This window comes from Panthera onca, chromosome B4 (genome assembly GCF_046562875.1).
Source record: "Panthera onca isolate mPanOnc1 chromosome B4, mPanOnc1 haplotype 2, whole genome shotgun sequence".
NCBI lineage: Eukaryota > Metazoa > Chordata > Mammalia > Carnivora > Felidae > Panthera > Panthera onca.
Window position 1 is genome coordinate 62,286,154 of NC_138345.1, and position 25,462 is coordinate 62,311,615.

A 25,462-nucleotide genomic window follows, 5' to 3' on the forward strand; every position below is an offset into this window, starting at 1 on the left:
GCGCCCCTGTTCACCTTTCTGAATACCTGTGCTTTGGTCTCAAGGATTGAAAAACAAGAGAAGCATCTGAGGTTTCTGATGTGGAGATGCTGGGAATCAGTTCAAGTTAGAGCTCCAATTCCATACTTCAAATCCCGTAAGTTGGTTGGTCCAGCTCCCTAAAGTTTTGGGGTTCACTGTTTAGCCAAAGAGAGTCACCATCCCACTTACCAGTGGGAGACTGTGGTTTGAGCTAAGGAGGCCCATACCTATTTACTGGATTTGACTGCCATAAACACTGTGCAGAAGCCCTGAACATTCCAGAACACAGAGTCACTGGTGCAAAAAACAAAACAAAACAAAACAAAACAAATAAAAACTCAAAACCTCTTTCCATTTTCACAAGTCAGGTTTGGCCTTAGAGGTATCAAGGTTTTCTAAATGTCTCTCATTCTGTACAACTTGCCATGCTGATGCCATTACAGGCCATCATGGTTGCTCAAGTTCATGTGGCTGCTTGCCATTTGTCCCTCTAGCCTCATCCGGATCCCAGCCCTAAGTGAGCAGGATGTAGCTCTGGCCACAGGAAAGCCTTCTGGGCTCCATTCTTCCATTCAACAGATATTTAATAAGCACCAACCGTGCCCTGACATTGTTACAGGCACCAAGAACACATCGGTGGACAAAACAGACAATAATGTTTGTGCTTGTGGAATCCACCTGGGTGGGGAGAAATGGCCAATAAGCAAATAAAACACAGAGTATGCCACACAGCAGGGTGTGTTACATGGGGGAAAATCTATCAGGAAAGAGGAAGAGGGAGTCCAGGGTGGGGAGGAAGTTGAGATTTTAATGAGTGGTCAAGAACGGAGCCATTGAAAAAGGGACATGTAAACAAAGTCCTGAAACACATGAGCAGTGCCCCGTGCAGACACCCACATCTCTAGTGCTAGCTGACTTCTCCCCCTGCTTTCATAAAACAGCCCCACTGAGAACTACTATTTACTGAGTACAATCTTATGTGCCAACCACGTTCTATAGATGGGTTCAGCCCATCCTCACATCCCCGTGGGTCACTCACTGTGTTTAACCATAAAGACACTGACGAGGAGAAAGGTGAACTGATTTCCTGAATTGGGTCACATGGCTCGTACATAGAGAGCAAAGATACAAACCCAGGAATTTCAGATTTCAGAACTCACACTCCATATGCTGTCCTGCTTGTCTGGGTTCTGACCTGACTAGCTGATTCTTGTGTTCCTCACAGCTTTTTTTTTTTTTTTTTTTAATGTTTATTTATTTTTCGAGAGAGAGACAGACAGAGACAGACAGAGAGAGAGAGAGAGAGAGAGAGAGAGAGAGCATGAGCAGGGGAGGGGCAGAGAGAGAGGGAGACACAGAATCCAAAGCAGGCTCCAGGCTCTGAGCTGTCAGCACAGAGCCCAATGCAGGGCTCGAACCCACGAGCTATGAGATCATGACCTGAGCTGAAGTCAGACAATTTACCAACTGAGCCACCTACGTGCCTCTTGTGTTTCTCATACCTTAGCACACAGCTTCATGTACTTCCCTCCTAACCACTCCATTCATAAAATTGTAATAGTTGTTATCTGTCTCCTTTAGGAAAAAGAGCTGCCCATCTGGCAGAGCACTAGGGAAGGAAAACACTGGGATCTCCACACTGGATCTCAGAGCCAGGGCCACAAAATGGCAGAAGACAAGAACAATGAAGACAACAATAACAAAAAGTAATTAGCTAGTTTATACATTTATATGTTTATATTGAGTCCTTTCTATCTGTCAGGCACTGTGCTAAGAGCTTTGTATGGGCCTGTCCACAGGATAAGGACAGTATTGGCTTTAAATATATCATCTGATTTATGGGGCATTTAGGTGGCTCAGTCTGTTAAGCATCCCAGCTTCAGCTCAGGTCATGATTTCTTGGTTTGTTAGTTTGAGCCCCGCGTCGGGCTCTGTGCTGACAGCTCAGAGCCTGGAGCCCGCTCTGGATTCACTGTCTCCCTCTCTCTCTCTGCCCCTCCCCCAGTCGCGTTCTGTCTCTTTCTCTCAAAAATAATCATTAAAAAAACATTTTAAATATATTATCTGATTTAAAAATATAATCCTCAGTATTTTACATTTCATAGATGAGCAAACTAAAGGTAATAAGTGTTAAATAACTTGCCTGTAGCACCCACAGCTAATAACAGAGTCAGATCGGAAGACCCATGACTCTAACACGACGCTGTACTCCAGAAGTTGGCAAACTTTTTGTGTAAGGGGCAAAAGAGTAAATACTTCAGGCTTTTCTGTCCTTCCCACTCTATCTTTGTAGCAGGAAAATAGCCATCGACACTAGGTAAACGAACGGGCATGGCTGTGTTCCAATAAAATTTATTTATAAAACAGGCGGTGTGCCAGACTCCACTCAGGAGCCACAGCGTGTTGACCCCTGCTATAACCAAAGGAAGGAGAACGCCATTCCTTTCCACTCAGCACAGGCATCAGTATCAAGTAACACGGTAATTTTTTTTGGAAAGTCCTTGTGTTGACATATGGTTTAAAGAAATGGTAAGCCATATAAAATAATCTCTACTTAGGTTTGCAAATTTCTTAGAGAGTATCACATTCTTAAAAACTTGAACACAATATCACAAAGATTAAGATGCTTCTCTATTATGACATTTCATCCTTCAACATCTGCTTTAATACAGATCTCAGCAGCAGGGGGTGGGGGGAATTTCTCTCTCCATTGCTAGGGGCAGGGCAAGTCCTCATTTTGAAAGCAGAAAAATCAAGCAAATGAGAAGCTACATGCTTTTGTGGCCTCCAAGGAAATGAAACCAGACTCCAGATTGCTTTGGTTAATCTGGGTAAGGGGAAATCTGGGCTCTGAACAGAGACCTCTCCACAGAGCATGAAGGAGTCAGTGCAAACCACTGACATGTGACAAAATCGTAACCCGAAGAACCAAGAGCCAAACTCTGGCTGCTGATTGGTTTAGCTCATTACTAAGATGCATTTTTTTTTTTTTAATGCTTATTTATTTTTGAGAGAGACAGAGCGTGAGCAGGGGAGGGGCAGAGAGAAAGGGAGACACAGAATCTGAAGCAGGCTCCAGGCTCTGAGCTGTCAGCACAGAGCCCAATGCAGGGCTTGAACTCATAAACTGTGAGATCATGACCTGAGCCAATGTCGGACTGCTTAACCGACTGAACCAGCCAGATGCCCCTCCTGACCTGAGCCAAAGTTGGAGGCTTAACCAACTGGGCCACCCAGGCGCCCTGCTAAGATGCATCTGGAGAAGCACTGCTGCTTTTGTGAATGGAATAATTATCTGATCTCTCATTCACAGGCTGAAGGTATCTCCATTTCAGTGCATATTATAACTAGAGACATGGGCATCTCTCCTTATACTTTTATGGTGCACATCCAAAGGGAACTGAATAGGAAATGCAGGTCAACAATGTTGGTCCTTTCATATTAGAAAAATGTTTAAACCTGTTATTTGAGAACTTTGTGAGAAGTTCATCATTGTGTGAATAGTACAGTTGTACTTTCATGAACCTGGCCCCGAAGCTCTCAAGCGATAAAAGAAAAACACTTCTCTTTCCTGTTCACATCAACCTGAAGAGATGACAATTTTCTATCTTTGGGGCAAGAATTTTATGAGGCTTACTATAGCTTCACTTTTTGTTTAGTTTTATGGAGCAAAGAGAATCTTTTCACTGTTAAGTAGAACTGAAATTCTACCTTTTAACAAACTCAAGCCACTGAAAGTATCTATATATAACATTAGCGATATAAGAGAGACACAATCTCACCATTTTATTACTTAAAAAACATTCCCAACTTTAGATAGTTGAAATGAAACATATCCCTGGTTAACTTCATTCTGGTCTGTTGAGTCCCCACCTGGCAAATTATGGCAGTAAGATCTTACTCTGGTCTCATGGACGGTTAAACAATAAAGCCCTGGAATGCTGAGCCCAGAACAGGTGTTTGATGCGGCAGCCGGGAAGCAGCAGGGAGCCAATGGTGCCGCCTCAGATCAGATTTAACCCGGGAAGGGGGGGCTGCCAGCTTCTGGTGAGCCAAGGCTCCCCCCCTGTTCTTTTTTTATCTCAAATATTTGATGGGTGGGAAAATTTCTCACAAGGTTGAATATATTTGGATGGGAGTTTATTCATATTCCAAGAAAATGACTCCAAAAGCATTTCTTGTACATTTCCCTCTTGTGCAGCTACTTGTCCTATGTGCTGGGCTCCTGCGGTAGGTATGAAGAGCTTCTTTCTATTGACTTCTCCATGAAACAGGTTTCTTCTGTTCTTTCCTTAGCGTATCTATGGAACACCTGAGATAATAATGCCATTGCTTTCACCTTCCAAGAACCTGATTCTCTTTTATCTTTTTGAAGATGAGATGCTCCTCTGAACCTAAGTCACCTACTAGCTCCAAATTTGTAAGACTTCCTGGGTTAAATAAGGCAGGGGTCTGGCGTCAGAAAAAGCCCTGTTTGCATTTCAGTTCTGACACTGTTGTTTGATCTCAAATTATTTAAGTTCTCTGGTTATTAACAGTCTTATTTTTAAAAGAAACTAATTTCACACTGTGCACAATGCTTGGTAGACGATAAACAGCAAGTGATAACATGAACACGATGTTATAATAATAATATTGCTAGGCAATTGTTTTCTGCTAAATAGAGTATGAGGCAGGAAAGTTGTACGGTCTGCACATAATCAGGTAGAAACCAATGTCTCTCTCTGCCAGGCTCCTGTCAATGTAGTAACTTCCTGGGGCCCATAAAACACTAAAGGCTGCTGTGGAACAAAAGTGTTTTAGTGCAAACTTTAAGTCGGGAGTTCACAGCTAGGAAAAGGAATTCATTGGAGAATGAAGAGTCTGGAACTGGGTCTGAGGAGCTGGGTTCTTCTCTGACACTTGTGAGTTCTGTGGCTCCGGGAGATTGACTCAACCTTGTGAAGCCTTCGTTGTTTATTGTACAAGAGGTTAATAGTGCCTGCCTTAGACACCTTAAAATACAGCTACTTTAAAGGGTTGTTGGTTGGAGTAAATGAAATCAGGTATGTGGACATAGTCCATGAACTGAATACAATGTGTCAGTGTTTTCAAGTGTTTATGTGTTCATGTGTGTATTTAGTATGCCATATGCTATCACATCAGTAAAATGTGCTGTGCATATCATGAAAATATGTGATGAGATCTGGAAATACAACTTGAGAAATCCAGTTTATCAACGTCCAGATAGACCCAAACTATGTAATTTACAGAACAATATAAGTCTTTTAAAAGCATTCACAGACAGGGCCTGGAAGGCTTAGTCAGTTGATCATCTAACTTGATTTCAGCTCAGGTCATGAGCCCAGGGTTGTGCCAAGTGCGGAGCTTGCTTAAGATCTTAAGATTCTCTCCCTCTCTCTCTCTCTCTCTCTCTCTCTCTCTCTCTCTCTCTCTCTCTCTGTCTCTCTCTCCCTCTGCCCCTCTTCCCCACTCCCACACTCTCTCTAAAGCAAAATAAAAAATAAAAATAAAATATTCAAGGAAACTCCCTTAAAATTACAAACTTCTTGTACAGTATCGTTTGGTTCAGAAAGGTTTGATTGACACATCATTTTATAGAACAATACACTGCAGAAAGTAAGATACACTTGTAGTGTGTTAAATATATGTAGCTATGTATTTCCACTAAGTGCATTCATAGTTCTGGAATTCAAAAAGCACTTAAGCAAATCCTCCCTTATACTCATTTCAAATCTTTCTCTACTCTATCTTTGTGAATTAAAGAAGAAAGAAGAAAGGGAAGAAAACACAAACTATAATCTCTCTAATGATTTAATGCACAATAAAGAAGCTTTTCTCTTCAACTTTCATATGAAATAAAGTATTAACTGTTTGAAAGTTCAGGTTGGTTATTTAAGGATAGAGTAACATTTTATTCATTTTGCATCTTGAGCATCAGGTATGACAGGAGCTGTTTCACAGGTGTGGTTGAACAATGAGGTTAAAAGTATCAGAAATTAACATGGAAACAAACATAAACTTAAAAATGAATCAACCCAAGTCAGGGGTGAAGATTTTTAAAAATTAAATTTTTAAACATTTTAATGTTTATTTTTGAGATAGAAAAAAAGAGAGAGAGAGAGAACAAGCAGGGGAGGGCCAGAGAGAGAGGGGGAGACAGAATCTGAAGCAGGTTCCAGGCTCTGCACAGAGCCCTATGTGGGGCTCAAATTCACGAACCGTGAGATCATGACCTGAGCCAAAGTCAGATGCTTGACTGACTGAGCCACCCAGGCACCCCGATAAGACCCACTTTTATCATCAGGAGAACTATCCATCTACAGAGTATGGATGTTTCCCCTTGGGAACCTTCCCCCCAGGCCTGGTTTACTTCCCTCCCAGCCTGGTGCAAACAGTCACAACCAGATTTTCTATCTGGGCATGAGAGGCCTTTCAGCCAAAGCCAAAGACCTCCCCCAAGTAACTCTAAAGCTACTCCTAAAAAGTTAGAAAACCATCTTCTCTCTACCCTCCCACAGCATGCCCATCTCTACGACCTGAATTCTATCATTTCTTCTTCCGTAACCCACCGTATTCAGCATCTTCACTTTTGAAGTGAAGGCATAATGGACAATCCATTAGTTGTTGCTGCCCCCTCCTCTATTCCGTGTGTTAACACAGAGCTGACCGCACAAGTGTATGATTTGTCATGTGTCCAGTGTTCTTTAACTCTACACAATCCTCTTTTATGAAGCATCTGTTGTGCCGGGTACCATAAGAAAACACAGACGTACAAAATGGTGGTCCCAAACCTCACGAGAGAAGAATACTCCAGGTTTCCAAAAAGAGTAGGGAGGATATTTTAAGATTACTAAAATGTGTAGAAGTCACTGGTGTAGCAGTAATCATTTGGCCATGTATAAATGTATCAAATCATGTTGTACACCTTAAACTTACACAGTATTGTATGTCAATTGTATTTCAATAAAGATGAAAGAAAAAGAAAAAAAAAGAAGTCACTGGTTTGAGATGCATTTCACTGTGCAGAATCGGAGAGAAAAGAAAAGAAATGAATTCACTTATAAGGACAAGATGGCCACACTTCAGTCAGTCCTGTGTTTCAGAACACTAACCTGTGAGGGTAGGGCTGCAGACCCAGGGGAAAAAGAAGGAAAGAGAGACCCTTACCTATGTTGCTTTACTCTCCTTCAACTTTGCTTCCTCCAAACTCCTCGTTTGCACAGCGTAGACTGAAATAATGACTTGCAATTACCTAGCATAGCTTATGGTATTTTTCACATATATTATTCCATCTAGGCTCATCTGAATCCAAATTATACTCTCCAAATTTTACTTTCAAATTGTGGTTTCCAGACATTTGCTGTCCATCACTTAGGACTTAATAGACATAAACATTCATCTTTTATAACTAATAGGATTCTGTAATATGAAGGTCATGATTATAGTTCAGCAAGTAACTGCTCAAGATTACCCTCCTTTCCTGCCCCAGGCCACCCTGAAGATTGGCCAAGTGATCTACGGCCCACAAGCACCCAATCTGCCCTCAGCTCACTTCATTTTCACTGTGGCTCTCTCTGTTCTGTTCTGTCTGTGATCTACAATCTCCAGTTTTAGTTGGTTTTTTTTTTTTTTTAATGTTTTAATGTTTATTTATTTTTGAGAGAGATAGGGCACGAGCGGGGAGGGGCCGAGAGAGAGCGAGACACAGACTGAGCCACCAGGCGCCCCACACCATGTTTTAGAAGAAAGCTGAGTCTGTCCTCCTCTGCTGCTCCCCCTCCCCCCATGTCTCCCATCTTCAATGGGAGACACCTCCACTGTCATGCAGTCGGAGGCTTCTTGCTGGTGTGATAGCCTACTCTGGGTTTCAAAAGTTGATTAAGGTTATCCTTCAGCATATGATGGAGTAAGGGTGGGAATATCTTCATGTCAGGTTGCTTGTCCTTTTCCTCTTGCTGTGCCAGAATACACTGTTCCATCCAGCCCTCTGACACCTGAATTCAGAAGAGGTGTGAGACCTAGAAGCCAGGCCTTGTGGAGTGAGGCTGCTCTCGAAGGCAGTGCCCAGGTAGGAAGGGTCTTTGCACCAGGCTTGTGCAGGGCTGTGTGAAGAGCACAACCAGGAAGGAAAGAAGGAGGGGTTTACCGAGGGACTCAAGTGAATGTGTTCTAAAACTAGAGGCTGTAGGGGCGCCTGGGTGGCTCAGTTGGTTAAGCATCTGACTGCGGCTCAGGTTGTAATCTCACAGTTTGTGAATTTGAGTCCCACATCAGGCTCTGTGCTGACAGCTCAGAGCCTGGAGCCTGCTTCGGACTCTGTCTCCCTCTCTCTCTGTCCCTCCCCCACTCTCTCTCTCTCTCAAAAATAAATAAACACTAAAATTTTTTTTTTTTTTTAAATATGGTGCGGGACACAGAAGACACTGGATTTAAAAGGATTTGAATACCTCTCCAAAGTAAAAAGACCTATTTACTTCTTTACTCAAATCTTGGAGCTTCCCACTGTTTCTTCTCCAGTGGTATCACTGACCTTCACTCTTTCTTTTCAGATCATTTGCTGACATCAATTTATTGCCCCTCATTTAATAGTGCACTGCATTTCCGCTTTTCCTTTTTCTGCTCTCCTTATGAGAGAACTTTATCTTAAGACGACATGATAGAAATACACACACACACAAAATGGATTCAGAGCTAAAACTAAGTAATGATTGAGAGAGTTTGGGTAATTTAGCCAACACATATGCACACCTATACACAGGTGTTCTCAAGGAGCAGGTGCTCTTGACCTTGTAACTGAAAACTCCTTCTCAACCTAATGTTTAGGTTTTTGGCAGAGTGGCTCTTTGCCAAGCCCAGGGTGCTTTTCCCATCTCTCCAATGCATAATACAATGGGAATTTCAAACAAAAATCAAGCTAAAAAGCGAATATCTGGCTTTGCCTGGTTCCTGGGTTTTCTACTATTTTTGTGACTTGGCCCCATCAAAACCTAGTTACTTATGTCCTCTTAAGTGACTCAGTCTTGTCACATTCCTATCAGCCATGGCCTCAAAGGGGCTCAACTTGCTCTACAAGGTATCAGTTACTTTGGGAGCAATCTTACTGGTGCTTCAAGCCCCTGTTAAGATTCTACTAGGTTTCAACCCAATTGAGCCGCTTTCCATGACATCATGTGGATGGGCAAACTTTTGACCCATTCTCATGGACTGCAACCTCTCTTAATAAGCTGCCTGTACAACTGCTTCTTGGAAAAGGAGGTCTGGCATTGCTCTTATTGCCATGGCCCCATTTCCTCCTGACATAAGTTCCTTCTTGATGCTTTCCCCATGAACTTCTAAGCATCAGCTATTCCTGCTGCTTATAAGGACACCCCATTATCTCAGAGTAGGGGCTCCATACCTGTGCTTCCCGACCACTTCCTGGTACCCACCTCCTGGCCCTGCAAAGTGCCTGTCCCCATGGCAAATATACTGCCTTGTTTTCTCCTTCCCCCCCAGGGGACCCATTGCCCTTTCCCTACGAGGCCCAGCCTGTTGAAAAAGAGCAGACAGAAGTGATCACATTCCAATGCTTGACAACAATCTTTGTTTAAAATCTTAAGCAGTTGGGGCACCTGGGTGGCTCAGTCGGTTAAGCGGCCGACTTCGGCTCAGGTCATGATCTCACGGTCCGTGGGTTCGAGCCCCGCGTCGGGCTCTGTGCTGACAGCTCAGAGCCTGGAGCCTGTTTCAGATTTTGTGTCTCCCTCTCTCTGACCCTCCCCTGTCATGCTCTGTCTCTCTCTGTCTCAAAAATAAATAAACGTTAAAAAAAATATTTTAAATCTTAAGCAGAAAAAAAAAATTCATACTCTCCACAAGATTATTCTCAATCACAAAACGTTTGAACTTGGGAGCTGAAAGAGACCTTCAAGATCACGTAGCCTAGTAGTTACTGGAGTTTTAGGTTTCCCAAACCTGCAAAATTTCTAAGAAAGGGGAGTTGGGTGCAACCCCTGCTGCTCTTATCATCTTGTCATAGGAGAATATTTTAATGCCAAAAATATAAGAAAGATGTAATTCCATAATTTAAAAACTGCATGGATTTAACTTTATGAAACATTTATTACATTGTCTTTCTCTCTCTCCTCACCCCCTAATTTGGCCACAGACCTGAGAAAACTCTGTCACAGAGATCTAAGCAACACTCGGGGACCACTGAGCAAGGCCAACCCTCTGGTTTTACTGGTAGGAAAATGGGCAACCCAGGGCTGCCAGGTAGTAGGGGACAGATAGGGCTATGCTGATTCCCAGTTCAGTCTTCTTCCTACTGGATTTGCCAAAGTAAGCTTGGGTTGATATCAAATGACGGCTCTGCTGATTTTAATATTTGGCGAAACTTTGATTCAGTCTCAAATAATCATCATTCTCCTCCAGGAAGTTTGAAGAAGCCTATGCACATATGGCTTATCAGAAGGGGTTCCCAATATCAGATAACGGAAGTAGTACGACTTCCCGGGTATGGTTCCTCATTTTGCATTCTGAGAAAGGAATACTGCAGTATTGCTTTAATAGCTACCTGTGTAAAATTAAAAATTCCATTTCAAATTGACAGGTATGATTTGAAGGTATTTCTCAAAATCCAAAATGAATGGGAGTCATCATTTTTCCAATAGTCTGTGTCTGATGTGTCCAGAAGCTTAGGGATTATACAACAGAAATGGCATCTTTCTAAGAGTAGGGTAATTTTTTATTTTTCTTTCTTTCTTTTTTTTTTTAATTTTTTCAATGTTTTTTTATTTATTTTTGAGACAGAGAGAGACAGAGCAGGAGCAGGGGAGGGGCAGAGAGAGGGGGAGACACAGAATCCAAAGTGGGCTCTAGGCTCTGAGCTGTCCGCACAGAGCCCAACATAGGGCTTGAACTCACGGAGTGTGAGATCATGACCTAAGCTGAGGTCGGATGCTCAACCGACTGAGCCACACAGGCGCCCCTATTTTTCTTTCTTTCTTCCAACACATGTTATCTAACTTCTCCTTCTGTGGTCTCAATTCTCATTTTTTAAAATAATGTATTTTATTTTATATTATTTTATTTCATTTCATTTTATAAACTAGAGAAAGAGAGGGAGAGGGAGAGAAAAATTTAAGCAGGCTCCATGCCCAGTGCGGAGCCAACACAGGTCTTGATCTCACGACCATGAGATCATAAACTGAGCCAAAATTAAGAGTCAGATTCTTAACCAACTGAGCCACCCAGGTTCCCCCGCAATTATTCTTGATCAATGCTATCCACAATATTGTTTCTACCTTCACTTATTCCCATCCATTTCTTCTCTCCACTCATTCATGTTTTCTTAAAGTAGCTTAGAAATTTGCTCTTTGGTGCTAAAGTGAATAAATCACCCTGAATCTGGCATATAAATGGATATCTGATCACTTCCTGTGACTTCATTTGAGAGCTCTCAACAACTATTTCTGCTTCATTGATTCAAAGAAATTTTAGTCCTTTAAAGCATTCTAATGTGGTTTTTATAAAATACAAAAAAGTAGCCATAAAATTATATCCCTCTCTGGAGATAAGAATAAGAGATCAAAAGTTCTGTTAGAAAAGTGATTTAAGCACCAAACTCTCCTGCCTGTTCAAAAAGGAAATCCACAAAATAGGCACATATCACCAGAAGAAAAGATTATTCCAATTTCTTTTGGTGGTGAAACTCTGACCCTAAAGCCATGCAATGACAGATGGATAGCCTATTTCTGTCCCTTTTATCCATAGATTTCAAAGTGCAAGTGAGAGGAAGGTGATATTTTGGGTCTTTTCTAAGTTAGGTTGGAGGGAGGACAGAAGCCTGAAGATTCAAGTGGCTTGTTCATTGTTAGGCATAATGGCAGAGATAAAAGACCACTTGGTCTGACTCATTCTGGGCCGCCTTATAAAATAGCCTAATCAGCTCCTGGGATGGATGGGACTCACCCAGGCTTCAGTGAGGGTGTACATGACTTCTGTGGTTTCATGGATGGGATCTAAGGCCAGGATTTAGCTCCAAATAACTTGAAATAAACACTTAATGAGTAGGAAGTTCAACTTCCTCAGAAGAATTACCAATTCAGCTTTTTACTTTATTGTCCTATTGCTTGCTAAAGTTTTTGGGACAACACAGATTTCTGCATAAAGATGACTGTGTGTATTATGAAACTGCCACTGAGGACACTGTGCATATGCTTTCTTCAAAGACCTTGGAGACTTAATGCTGTGGAAATTGGCTGTTTCTTGTCAAGGACAATAATGCAAGGAAAGTCACACAGAGAAGACTCCTGTGTGTATAAAAGGCTTGGGAAATGTTCTTCACCATTGCCAAAGCCAAATGCAACAGGCAACATCCAGTGTTCTGACACTTTCCCAGGGATGCCTGAAGCATGTGCAAAATTTTCTGTGGCCCCAAGGCAACTTTCAGCAGCTCTAATGACTACATCACAGCCAGTTTATAATACTGACAGTTTTGTATGAAAATGGGGGACTTTCTCTGGAAAATATTTTACCCAGCAGAGACCAGTGGCCCCATCTCAGTGGAGAATAGTAAATAGTTGGGCAAAGACCTGCTGAAACCCTTGGAAAATGATGACTTAATGTCAATACTGCAATGCATAGATGCAGGCACTTGGGGAGAAAAGACAAAGACAGTCATCTTTTAAATGAAGACCAGCTTATTGACACTGATTTTGGAGGACCCAGCACCAAGTATGCAAAATGCAGCAAAATCCAGGTTGTTTCTGAGAGGCGGGCACTTGTTCTTGGAAATACTGAGGTCTTCTTCATATTCAGAACTTTCATTTTAATCCAAATGAGCTTAGTCCTAGCTGGAAAAGGGCAGGGACACTACTTTATTTTAAAGAAAAGAAGTAAAGTCAGAGTAAGGTCTATTGAAGATATGGCAACCCAAGAAAAGCCTGAGCAGGCATGATTCTGCAGGCGTTAGGGAGACATGCCTACCTTGGCGAGAGGAACCCCTTATTTAAGTAGGACACCCCACAAACGGTTGATAACAATACTATGGGCTTCCATAATGTTTATAATAAAGATCTCTTCCAGAAAAATGACATTTTAACTTCTTGTTTAAAATTCCTGCCCTTGGGGCACCTGGGTGGTTCAGTCGGTTAAGTGTCTGACTCTTGGTTTCAGCTCAGGTCATGATCTCCTGGTTTGTGAGATCAAGCCCGCATCCAGCTCTGCGCTGATGGTGCAGAGCCTGTTGGGGATTCTCTATCTCTCTCTGCTCCTCCCCTGCTAGTGTGCTCTCTCTCTCTCAAAATAAATAAACATTTAAAAAAATAAAATAAGAAAATAAACTCTGGTACTTTATTCCCTCAGAAATTGTTCTCTCATCTCTAGATTAGACAAGTTTACTGCACAAGCAATTCTTTGTCACCCAGACTCACAGATTCCTGAGGATTTATAACACAGGACTCTTAAAGTACAAGTCCTAATTACCAAATGGAGTTGAGCTGAAAGTACATTACTGTGTTCAGAATTTCTCCTTCTTTTCACTTAGAAAGAATACTGAGATGTTACTAGCAGAGAAGCAATATAGTTCAGAGGTGAGAGGATCCCTGACTTCAGTGGGGAGCTATGAACCACTACACAAACAGTGTGAATTCACTGACAAAGTAGAAGATGTTTAGCACAGTGACTGACACAAAATAGACATTCAACAGAAGTTTTGATACAATTCATGTTCATTACTGTTTATCTGAAGTTAAACCATTTGAGGGCAGAAACTGAAATTCAGTTATTTTTGTAGCCTCAGATTCCAGTACAGCCTGCAAATGTGTTCCGTGAATGCCTGTTAAGTGAAGAATGAACACAGATTCCACTTGGAATCCTCAGGACTACAGAGAAAAGCTGACTGAAGCCAGTTTCAGCTGGTCTAAGCAAAAACATATAGAACAGATACCAATGTCCCCTTTGCCCTTCACATCCCCTATTACTGGCAAGGCTTTATAAGCCTGTTATCTTAAAGCAACATAGAATACAAAGAATTTGTTGTATTTTTGTCCTAACGAACAGTATTTTTCAAGAAATCATTTCCTTCCCAAATTGTATTAAAGACACATAAAGAAAATTAAGGACTGCCCTCTCTCCTTGACCAAGTCAAAACAAGAAGTTGCAAAGACTTTGAGAAACTGTTAGGCACTTGGTTTGGGAGTAATCAAACGTTATGAAATTAATTTCTAATTATACATATTTTTAAACTTCTAACTCAATGTCAATTAATGAAACTAAATTTTATTGATATTTAAATTATTTTTAAAATAAAATGTAAAGTTAATTAAAATTCCTAATTCAATACCAATAAATAAAATAATGATTTCCTTATAAAATTTTGGTTTAGGATACTGCCTTTTACAAAAGTTCATTCTTATATAACATTCACGATACTACTTAATTTTAGGAAGTTTATTAAAATCCCTATTTTAAAAATGAGACAGGGTGCCTGGGTGGCTCAGTCAGCTGAGCGTGGGACTCTAGATTTTGGCTCAGGCTGTGATCTCAAGGCCCTGTATATGGCTCCATATACAGGAGCCTGCCTGGGATGCTCTCTCCTACTCTGCCCCTCTCCTGGGCTCTCTCTCTCTCTCTCTCTCTCTCTCTCAAAAAAAAAAAAAATAAAGATATAAAAATAAAAATGAGAAAGCCTGGGTTCAAAAAAGCTTCATATCTTGCTCAACGTTACACAATGGATAAATGGCAGAACCATTTAGGGGACATTTCCAGACATCTGAAAAGAGATGTGGCCTTGAAACACTGACATTTGAATAAGACAAGAGAACAGACAAGCTGCAGCACAGTTGAAACATTCAGAGATAAGTGGCATTATGTAATCACACATGGCTGAATACCCTTTATAATTTTTAACCATTTTTTTCTCAAGGACAAGTTTTCTTGAGATTGTTCCTATTTTTAAAATAAAAGAACAAAGAGAGACAGAGAGAAAGAAGGAAAAAGATAGAAGTTAATTACAATCATGCTACTTAACATAGTTAATAACTTTATGCAAATCAAATATTTCTAGAAAATTACTACAATTAATTTAATGAAACATAGGTATTGTGGTAAGTGCTGCTAAAATCCTGAATATACTCAATACTTCATATTACCCAGCCAGCTTCCAACTGGAGGTAAGCCATTGTAAACTAGGGTGTACATGTGTGAACTTGATCTCCCCCAAACTTCTCTGTGGCTGTTGTTAAAGCTGAGCTAATAAACACCTCTGCTCCACAAGGACCTAATTGTGACATGCGCAAAGGACCGTCCCTCTGGAACTATCCGTGTTGGAGACAGAGGGCAGGTCTCGCAAAGAGGAAATCACGAGCAATAATTACCTAGGCATGTAAAGGACTCTCTCGGCCACCACAAAACCCACCCTGAAGAAGAGATTGCTGGCTGGAATGAACGGGAAAACCAGGAACAACAAGCCCACTAAAACTTCCTTGTGCTCCAGTCTCTGAAACACACAACAGTGAAGGACAAATTAATTTTTAAAAAATTTCACTCCAGTCTGCATTTAACCATCTCTTTCATTCTCAAGTTCTCATTGAAGGCATGAATACATTAGACAATGTAAACCTTTTGATCAGTGTGCTGAATTCGTCAGAGAAAGCCCTCGGGCTAAAACCTCTGGCACGTCGCACGTTTGCCACCCAGAAACATCGGATAATTGCACAACACGATCGGTGACCATCACTCCTTGTTCTGTGCCTGCCCTACAGCAACCCTACTTCTTGGTTCTGGACCCTTTCAGAATTTCTGTCCCCACCAGGCAACTGGTTTCCAGAGAGTAAAGCAGCTTGATAGAATCCAGCTCACTAGGACATTACTGTCCTCTCAGAAATAGAATGCATTAAAAAAACAAACAAACAAACAAACACAAAACACAAAACCTAAACACAGAGCTCACCAGGAGCTTAACATAAATGAAATTAAATGCAAATATGGTAAAATTCAGGGAACCAATGAGAGATCATTAGAGCTGAGGAATTTTTAACTCAATTTAGCCAGTATTTATTCCATGAAATTTTTTGGTATCAAAAATCATTACAGTAATTCATTATATTGACAAAGCACCTTTCTCTAATATTATATATATTTATTGTGTATATTAACTTGTAAAGACTTTCCTGTCACTTCTAGTTAACAGAAAAAAAAATATGTGTTACTAATAATTTGTTGTAATGGACACTGTAAAAATTAGTTTGTATTCCATGAATACATGGTATGGACACATTTGAAGGAGGTCTATTTAAAACAAAACTTAATATATGGATGAAATTATATTTTCTTTTTTAAAGAGCTTAAGAAAACCAAATAGAACTCTGCATACTATAGTCACAAACATTTCACAGTCTATTACTTTAATAACTGTAAAATACTAAATAAAAGAATTTTAAAACTATAAATAAAACCGCCTAGCAGAAACTACCGATGCTTTAAGTGTACAAAGATTTTTAACATCTTGAGAGATCTGTCACCTGGATTTTATTAAGAACTTTGTTTTGCTGACTATAACATATAGAGTAATAAAATTTTAGAGAGCAATTCCATACGAATAAATGTGATCTGGACGATTTCTCTTAAATAATTAACAGTTCTGTAAGTTCCAATCTCATTTTTTAACCTAGCGGAACCATCTTCTTTAGAATTAAAAGATGAAAGGAAAAAAAAGGCTCTCGTAACAAGCCTTCAACTGAAATGGATGCAACAGGATGTTATATTTTCTCGGAACATCTAAAATTGAGGGAAAAAATAGGTGAGGAAAGTAGCAAGTTCATTATATTGAAAAGCTGCAACCTATTTTTTTAGTTTAGATTACACTTTGAGTTTACAAAGTACATTTCGTCTCAAGAACTTAAAGTTTACATAATTTAAAAAAGAACCAACATAAGAATCCTGTGACATCAAAAGCACATATTTCTTGCTAAAATTGAAAATGAATCCCAGAGAATGAGTGTCTTGTCCAGTGCCCTTCATGAACTCCCCGCAAATTACTGAGTACAGAACTGGTGTTCTATTTTTATAGATGCACTTTTATTTTTTAGCTATAGTTGAATACTTCTTTCAAACCTGTCAAAAGCTGAAATATTTTTTTACAAAAGAATTCACATATTGTCCCACAGAAATTTCCAGAGAATTTAGTATGCTCTATTTATTAATCCTATAGAATTATGAAGAAAAGAGTATAAACAGAACTCCAACCAGGCCATCATCCATGTCCCTGGATAGTGTTACAGCCAATAAGTCACCTCCCTGCCCCTCTTCAAGGTTATCAGAAAACAGTCCCCCTGGGATAACCTTGAGGGAGGCATCACTTCCACATCCCCGGTGTCACACCTTCTTGCCTGAGCAAAGGCTGCCCTCCTCACTGTGGTGGGCATGCTTGTGTCCCTTACTCACAGAATTCCCAGGGCTTCGGGAGCGCCGAGGTTGGGAGGAGGCAGGTGTCAGGAGATGGCAGACACCAAGTCTTAACCCCCCCACTCTTCTCCCAGCCCTGCAGGGGGGAAGGACCACCTTCCCACCACACTCCCCACCCCCTGCAGAGCTCTGGACTCCTGGGCACAGGGAGATGAGAGGGGAGAGTGGAAGAGTCCCTAGCCTCCTCTGAAAGACTGACTTGCCCACTGAAAACCCACAACCCCATGTATTCGTTGTTCCCCCACCGGGCTCTTCAGGCCCCAAGTGCATCTTTATTTCCTTCATGGCCATCATCCCAGCTGTAATTACACATTTATCTCCGTGTTTACTGTCTTTAATGTCTGTCTTCCCCAGCAGACTATGAGCCATGAGGGCAGGGAGCTGGTCGGCTGTGTTCACTGGTGCACGACCTGTGCTTAGCTCAGTGCCTGGCACTTAATGGGTGCTTAGAAATATTTGCTGAATAAATCAGTGAATGGATAAACATACTGGACAAGAGAGAAACTGGATGCGAGAAGGGGAGAGGGTAGACAGAGCATCTTGATGAGGTGATGATCTGAATTTAAAAAAGGAATGCATGCTTACGAGGCAGACAAATGTGGTTGTGGCTGGGATGGGAGGGCAGGTCACAGGTGGGCACACTCCAGGGAGAAGATGTAGCATGTACAAAACAAGGAAAAGACTAGACATGTTGGTGGGTGACAGAAAGACAAGCAATTAAGTCCATGTCCAGGAGCTGATGTCTAGATTCAAGTTGTGGCCCTGCCACCAACACACCATGAGTCACCCTGAGCAGGGTGTCAGCCCTTTCACCCTGAGACTGTAAAATGAGACACGTGAGGCTTATGGCTCAGTGGGCTGGATCATCCGGAATATCCCTTAGTGAACGGAACCCCACATCATCGGAGGTGTGAGTTGTGAGCTCAGAGGCCACGGCTCCATACTGCTGGTAGGGGGGGCTGGTCCTACAGGGGGCTTTTCTGTTTTCAAAACATTCAGTTGAAGACAGCACCCAACCTCAATAAAGTTTTATTATTTTATTTTGTCTTGAGAAAAATAATATTCACGAAAAACTCTTTATTCTCAAATTAAATTGACCATAATGCCCTTTGTCTTTAAGCCTCTTTGGCATTCAGACAAGAGAGAGAGAAAATATTCAGAAACGTATTTCTTTAAACTGCAAGTCAATCAACCAAGCAGAAAGTTGTAAAGTGGGGGGAAAATGTCATGGACGTGGCTGAATTTCCTAGAATGAAAAAGACTGGGAGGGAATCCAATTTTGTATCTTGTGGATTACAGATGTGACAAAATTGGCTAAATAATTTAAAGCTTGTTTTAGCCTAATAGATTCAGATGAAACTCAAACAAAATATGAGTGGGGGGGGGGGGGAGAGAAACTCTGTGGCACTTTCCAAAGTACACAAAGTGCATTCCACTTCTAAAATAGAGGCAAATGGAAATTTACTTATTCAAATTACAGTAGGGCATGAAAAGACAGGATTAAAAGGGCTAATAATATGGCCATTGATAATACACATTATTTGTCCAATTAACTGTCCAACTTCAGAGAAATTTATTTCTTTTTTTTAAAATTAAAAAAAATTTTTTTAACGTTTATTTATTTTAGAGACAGAGCATGAACAGGGGAGGGGCAGAGAGAGAGGGAGACACAGAATCTGAAACAGGCTCCAGGCTCTGAGCTGTCAGCACAGAGCCCGACGCAGGGCTCAAACTCACGGACCGTGAGATCATGACCTGAGCCGAAGTCGGACGCTTAACTGACCAAGCCACCCAGGCGCCCCAGAAATTTATTTCTTTGAGCTTTAATTTGATGATCAGTAAAACAACAGAAAGCATATTGATACCCATGGCATCTGGAGGAAGAATGTATGATAGATTCAGTATGACAGACGTTAGCTTTGATTCTTTTCTGCCTTGGGACAATGTGGAGAAGCATGCCCCTGAGCTGCACAGAGATGACGACCTTGCAACACCTCTCTTAGGGTGCTCAGAGAATTGACTGACTGCCATCTGCACAGCCACATATCTGACCAAGCAGCTAAGGCAAGAGCCGTGGTTTTCTCAGGACCGTAATTGACCTCAGAGGAAATGTTGCTCTAGAATCCAAGTGTAGCCTAGCCTGGCAGCTTCTTGTTTATCTCTTCCCCTTCTCACTCTCAGTTCAGTTCTCAAAGCATATGTCACAGGTAAGGACACACACGCACCTGTGCACTGTGGCCAGCAGGGTGTGGGTGAGCGTTCAGGAGAAGACCCCTTTGTGCCCCATTCAAAACAGACATCTACTGCAGGCTGTCCCCTTCCAGGGAGGCAGAGAACGGGCCTCATTATGGTAATTTTTTTAAAAAGATTTTTCAAGTTTAATTTTTTATTTTGTTAATGTTAATTTTGAGAGAGAGAGAGCACATGCACGCATGCAAGCAGGGGAGGGGCAGAAGAGAGGGAGGAGAATCCCAAGCAGTTCTGCACTGTTAGCATAGAGCCCCATTGGGGCTGGAACTCACGAACTGCGAGATCATGACCTGAGCCGAGATCAAGAGTCAGACGCTTGACTGAGCCACCGAGGCGCCCCCATTTTTTTAAGTAATCTCTACACCCAATGTGGGGCTCAAACTTAAAACCCCAAAATCAAGAGTCGCATCCTCTACCAACTGAAGCAGCCAGGTGCCCCTTCATTATAGTAATTATTATCATCATCATCATCATCATTATCATATTTTCTCCCACCTCTACAGTTTACAGAAAAATGCTACAGTGCTTTTAGGGTGAGAGCATGTTCTCCTAGTTCTACGTGTAGCACAGTTATATTTCAGTCCTAAAGATGTATTTGGCAGCTCTGAGCTCTAGCTGTCTGCATCTAATTTATCAATCTTCAGGGAAGCTGATGACAGTCAAGCTCCCCTCTTTGGCCCCAGGAGTAAGGCATTTGCCAAGCTGACAACCGAGATGGCTGAATACTTATGAGGCCCTCCTTTTTCCTTCTGCTTATGGGTCTGCTTCTTCCATTAGGCTACGAATTCCTTGACGACGGTCACCATCTCATTTAAATCTGTTACCTAGATACCTGGCACACACATAACTGGCATTCAACAAGTATATATTGTGATAGTAAAGATCAGCGATGAAAGCTGGATACACATCGTCGGGGTTCTTGAGCACACCGACGGCCATTTCGGGGACTGCCCACTAAGGAAATCTTTTACTTTTGGTAACGCTCTGAAACACAGTTTTTGCAACATTAATTTGGGGTGAAAAGTCCTCAGACTTTGAGCATCCAAGAGCATCTTGTAAGGGTCTGGCCATACTGACCAACAATACTGAGGTGTTTTAATCAAAATACACACACACCTTGGGGTGCTGGATGACTTAGTCGATTAAGTGTCGGACTTTGGCTCAGGTCATGATCTCATGGTTCGTGGGTTTTTCAAACCCTGTGTCGGGCTCTGTGCTGACAGCTCAGAGTCTGAAGAAGCCTGTCTCGGATTCTGTGTCTCCCTCTCTCTCTGCCCTCCCCTGCTCGCGTTCTGTCTCTCTCTCTCAAATATAAATAAACATTAAAAAAATATATATGCACACCTTCAGCACTGCTCTGATTCCGTTCACTGCTACTTATTACTACTCTGTCTTGCCTGGTCATATGACTTGTGTGCTCCAGAAAAGTAACATCTTTCACTTTACGGACATTCAATTTTAATTTTTAAAATACTTTAGCTTATTAAAATATCCAATAATATTACTATCACTGTCATTGTGAAAGTTCTTTTTAATTGAAGAAGACAAGTTATTTAATCCATTAGAGTCCCCTATTGTTTTATGTGACCCTGTAGTACTGCCTCATATCTTGTGAGGGGCTTGTCCTAAATTCCCAGTTACGGAGCTGGGCACTGATTTAGGCTCATCATCCGGCCAAGTGACTTCCTAACTGCAACCCTACAGCAACCAATCCGAATTTGTTCAAGTTTAATGTTTATTTTTAGTTTTGATAGAGAGAGTACAAGTGAGGGAAGGGCGGAGAGAGAGGGAGACAGAGGTTCCGAAGCAGGCTCCAGGCTCCGCACTGACATCAGAGAGCGCGATGTGGGGCTGGAAGCCACCAACTGTGAGATCATGACCTGAGCTGAAGTCAGACGCTTAACTGACTGAGCCACTACTCAGGAGCCCCCAAATTTGTGCAAGTTTAAATAATGATTTAACCTTATAACAACTCTGTGGAGGTTTCACTACCCCTGTTGTAAACCATTATATATATGTCTTAGACCTTTGGTCCCTTCACTAATAGCTATAACCATAATCAGCACAAATGCCAGAGTTCCTACATGATTTCTGTGAGAAATATTTCTCAAGGTTGCACACAACTTCAGATCTTCTTCCTGAAAAACTTGTGAACCTGGGCTCCCCCTGTGCGGCTTTTGTACATTGCAACAATTCTTTTGTGGCCCAACACTTCTGCTGTCCACAGGAAATGGATTGGTGAGTCTCCACTTGAGCAAATCGGAGGCTTAGGTTTATTTAAAACATCAGGGACTTTAAATCTACAAAAGCCCTTAGACACTCTCAAGGATGGTGATAATACAGACTGCATCAAATGAATATAGAACTGGTCCCAAAACACTAACCCAGAAGCCACAAAGGATGATTTCGAGACCAGAATGGGAAGTGTCAAGTGAGAAGAAGAAAGACAGAGCTTGGCTTTTTGGGGCAAGAGGATTCTGTCTGAGCTCTGCACAATCGTACCTTGAACTTATTCTGCCTGAGTCGTCCTCAAGTCTACCTGATGTTCAGTCTTGTCTGTGTTTGCCTTTGAGTTTTACAGCCCCTCCCTCCTCCACCTCTGTCTGGCAGTGGCTCAGTTCACCCATCTTCAGGCACAGCTCCTGCCTGGGGTTCCTCTCTGTGGTTACAGTTCTTACCCCTTTGCCTCCTGGCGGCAGTCTTCTCTTTTGCCTCTTTAGGCCATCTAGTAGGTGTCACTTTGCATGTTGGTCCGTTTATCACTACAAACGGACCCTTTGTAAACTCTTCAATCAGCCCGTTAGCCTTGCCATGTACTTCCTGCCGGGATACTGACTGACAGATCGGCTCAGAGTGGAGGCTGCAGGGATGGAAGCAGAGCTGTGGATGCCAAAGAAGGATCAGAACTCTGGCTTTTGTGAGCTGACAGGAGCCACCTCCAGCCCACTCTTGACTTGGTCCCATCCTTACATTGTTATATTTCCATTACGTTCCAGCCTGTGGCTAAACCACTGACATTATGGAAGATTTTAAATATTGTGTAAAAACAGGAAAGACAAATACCAACCCGAGAGAGCTTTTTATCTGGCAAATGGGATTGAGATCAATCTCTCAACAGTTGAAGAGGAACTTTAGAATTTTTACTGCTATTGAGATATCCAATACAACAGACCGCTTGTTATACCTCAGATGAGACCTAGAATCTAAACTCCGTAAGAACAATGCAGAAGGCAAGAGGAATCTTGAGGCGGTCTTAAAGGTAGAGAGAGTAAGGAATATTGAAAGCTGATTCTCAGAGCTTCAGTCACAGTGGCCAAATCCCTAGGATTATATCTTCAACTGGGACCCTGAGTTAGATCTAAAGACCACAATGCTGCACTGTGAGAGGTTGAAGGACAGTCCTCCCATGACTTGAACACCCCTCACACCTCACATGTAGGCATGGAAAACACCACTTGTGATGTTTCTCTCCTAGTCTGAGATCAACGGGATAAGCTGAGCTGGGACAGAAAATGGCGTAGATTCAGGATCTCAATGGCATACCTGCCAACCCACACTCTCGCTGGCTCGAGCTGGGGATGTCATTTCCTCACTTCCATGTGCTCTAAAATGTACTCATAAATGCACAGGGAGAAAAATTGTTAAAGGGGAAATGAATGAAGAAATTATACCCCCTCAGAGACAAAAGCAGATCTGTACACTCCGTGTCTTCTCTGAGCCAATTTAAACACTGAGTCTCCCCACGCCAAGCTTTCCTTCACTAAGAAGCTCTGCCAGATGCACTAATGACCAGAGCTGAAGGCAGATTAAAATCAGAGCATTCATAAACGGACATTTTCGATTTCTGGTCTTTGGTTCTGAACTTCGTTTTTCTGCGCCATTTTTGGTCTGATTTGTTTTTAATCAACAGTCCTAACCTCCTTGCCAACACTAGTTCCTGAGATTGAAATTCCTTATCTCACAAGAGCACACAAGCACGTTTCAAAGTTAAATCAGGTGGAAGGGTGAAACTCTCAGATTACCTTACTCTAATTGAGGATAAACTAATTCATAACATTATGGGAAATGGATGGTACGTTCTGCATACATGTGTTTTAAATGTTTAAAGGAAAGTAAAAGCAAAAATCTTTTCAAAGGCACTTTAGAAGAGGCACGATCGTTAAATATCGGTCTAGTGCAAAAAACTGCCATCCACTTCATCACGCATTACTAAGGAGTTAAAAAGGAATTAAGTAAATTAGAAAATGTTGCTCAGGAAAGCTTTCCCTGATTAGAATGAAAATTTACAAGAATTTTTGGAGACATGGGAGAAGTCACAGAAAGGAACTTTCTTCATCTCTATCTGTGGTTCTGAACAGAAATGAAAAAGGCACTAGAAAGCCACAGTAGAGGGATGAAAGGTCACACCGAGAAATGATGGTCTGTGTGCTATCATCCATGGGGAGACATGTGGCAGCGGCATGAGAAGGCACCTGTAAGTTGCAAATGGTAGAGGATATGGGGAAAACAAGTACCTCTCAAGCACAAACCATATGCCAGACCTTTGGCTGAAATTTCCCCACTGAAATTGCATGATCATATTGAACACAGGTAATTAACCCCAGTTTTGTAGATAAGGAAATTGAGGCACAGAGGCCTTAAGACAGATCTAAGGTGATACAATTAGTGAGAAACAAGGTTTCAAACTGAGGTCTGGGTCACTCTAAAGCCTGTTCTCTCCCAGAGTCCAACTGGTTTTTGGAATCCAAAGTGTGTGTTGGGGGTGTGGGGGGATTTTAGCCTTTCACTGCCTTCTGGTTTTGCAGCAGAAATACACTGACAGCAGATGAGACCCTGCAATTTGGAGGTGACCAAGTAAGGCACTGCTAGGGTAGTCTAAAAAATCATACCCCGAGGCCTGCGACAGAAGGCACCACTATTCACTTTGCCAGATCAATGCAGATGCCAGTGTTCTACAATCTCCAGGAATGCAGCAGGATGTGTGGACAGAATACGTGTTCCCTGTCAAGTCTTAGGCTGGAATGAATGGTTTCAAGCGGTCCGTCTACTCGTTCTGCCAGCCAGCCTCTGGAAGAAAGGACATACCCATGTCTACCGGCTGCAACAGAATAAGACATAATTTATTTGACTGATCTTGGTTACTGAATTATAAGTCAAATTTATACTTGAGAAGTCTTGAGGAGGAAATAATGGTTTATTTTGACATAAGAAATCAAATAATGTAATGAAACTGCCCTCTTTAGTAAGGAAAATAAGAGAACATTCATATTCTAGTGACCACAGAGGCACAATGAATAAACTAAGTGGGCAGCTAAGTGGGACAAGCCTTCTAAATTTTAAATCTATACATGCTCTGTAACTTGTTACTGCTCTAAACTTCCATTTTTAATATTCAACCATTTATCTGTGAACTGTTTATGCATAAGTCTTCCAGGAATATAACAACGTGATAACCACTTACTCTTACATATTTATATAATATATACTTATATATATAATATATACTTATATAATATATATACTGAATATATACTTATATATATATAATTATATATATTGTAATATATAATGTTATAATGTGTTATATGTTAAAATATTATATATATTATATATAATATGTTATAAGTGGTTATCACATATATATTTATATATATAAATAAAAATCAGGATTTGGAAAATCAACAGTGGTGTTGCTCTGAGGGGTGTGTGTTTATATGTGTTGAGATCGAAGCTCACTGAG

General features: G+C 41.4%; 1 protein-coding gene across 3 annotated transcripts in view; it reads right to left on the reverse strand.

Annotated features, from left to right (window-relative positions):
* TMTC1 (transmembrane O-mannosyltransferase targeting cadherins 1) overlaps positions 1-25,462 on the reverse strand; it is a 278,857-nt gene that overhangs the window by 86,749 nt on the left and 166,646 nt on the right. For all 3 annotated transcript variants that reach the window (XM_078449959.2, XM_078449960.2, XM_078449958.2), the window contains one exon: positions 15,384-15,505. In XM_078449959.2, coding sequence (XP_078306085.2) covers positions 15,384-15,505 — 122 coding nt within the window. The remainder of the gene's footprint in view (positions 1-15,383; positions 15,506-25,462) is intronic.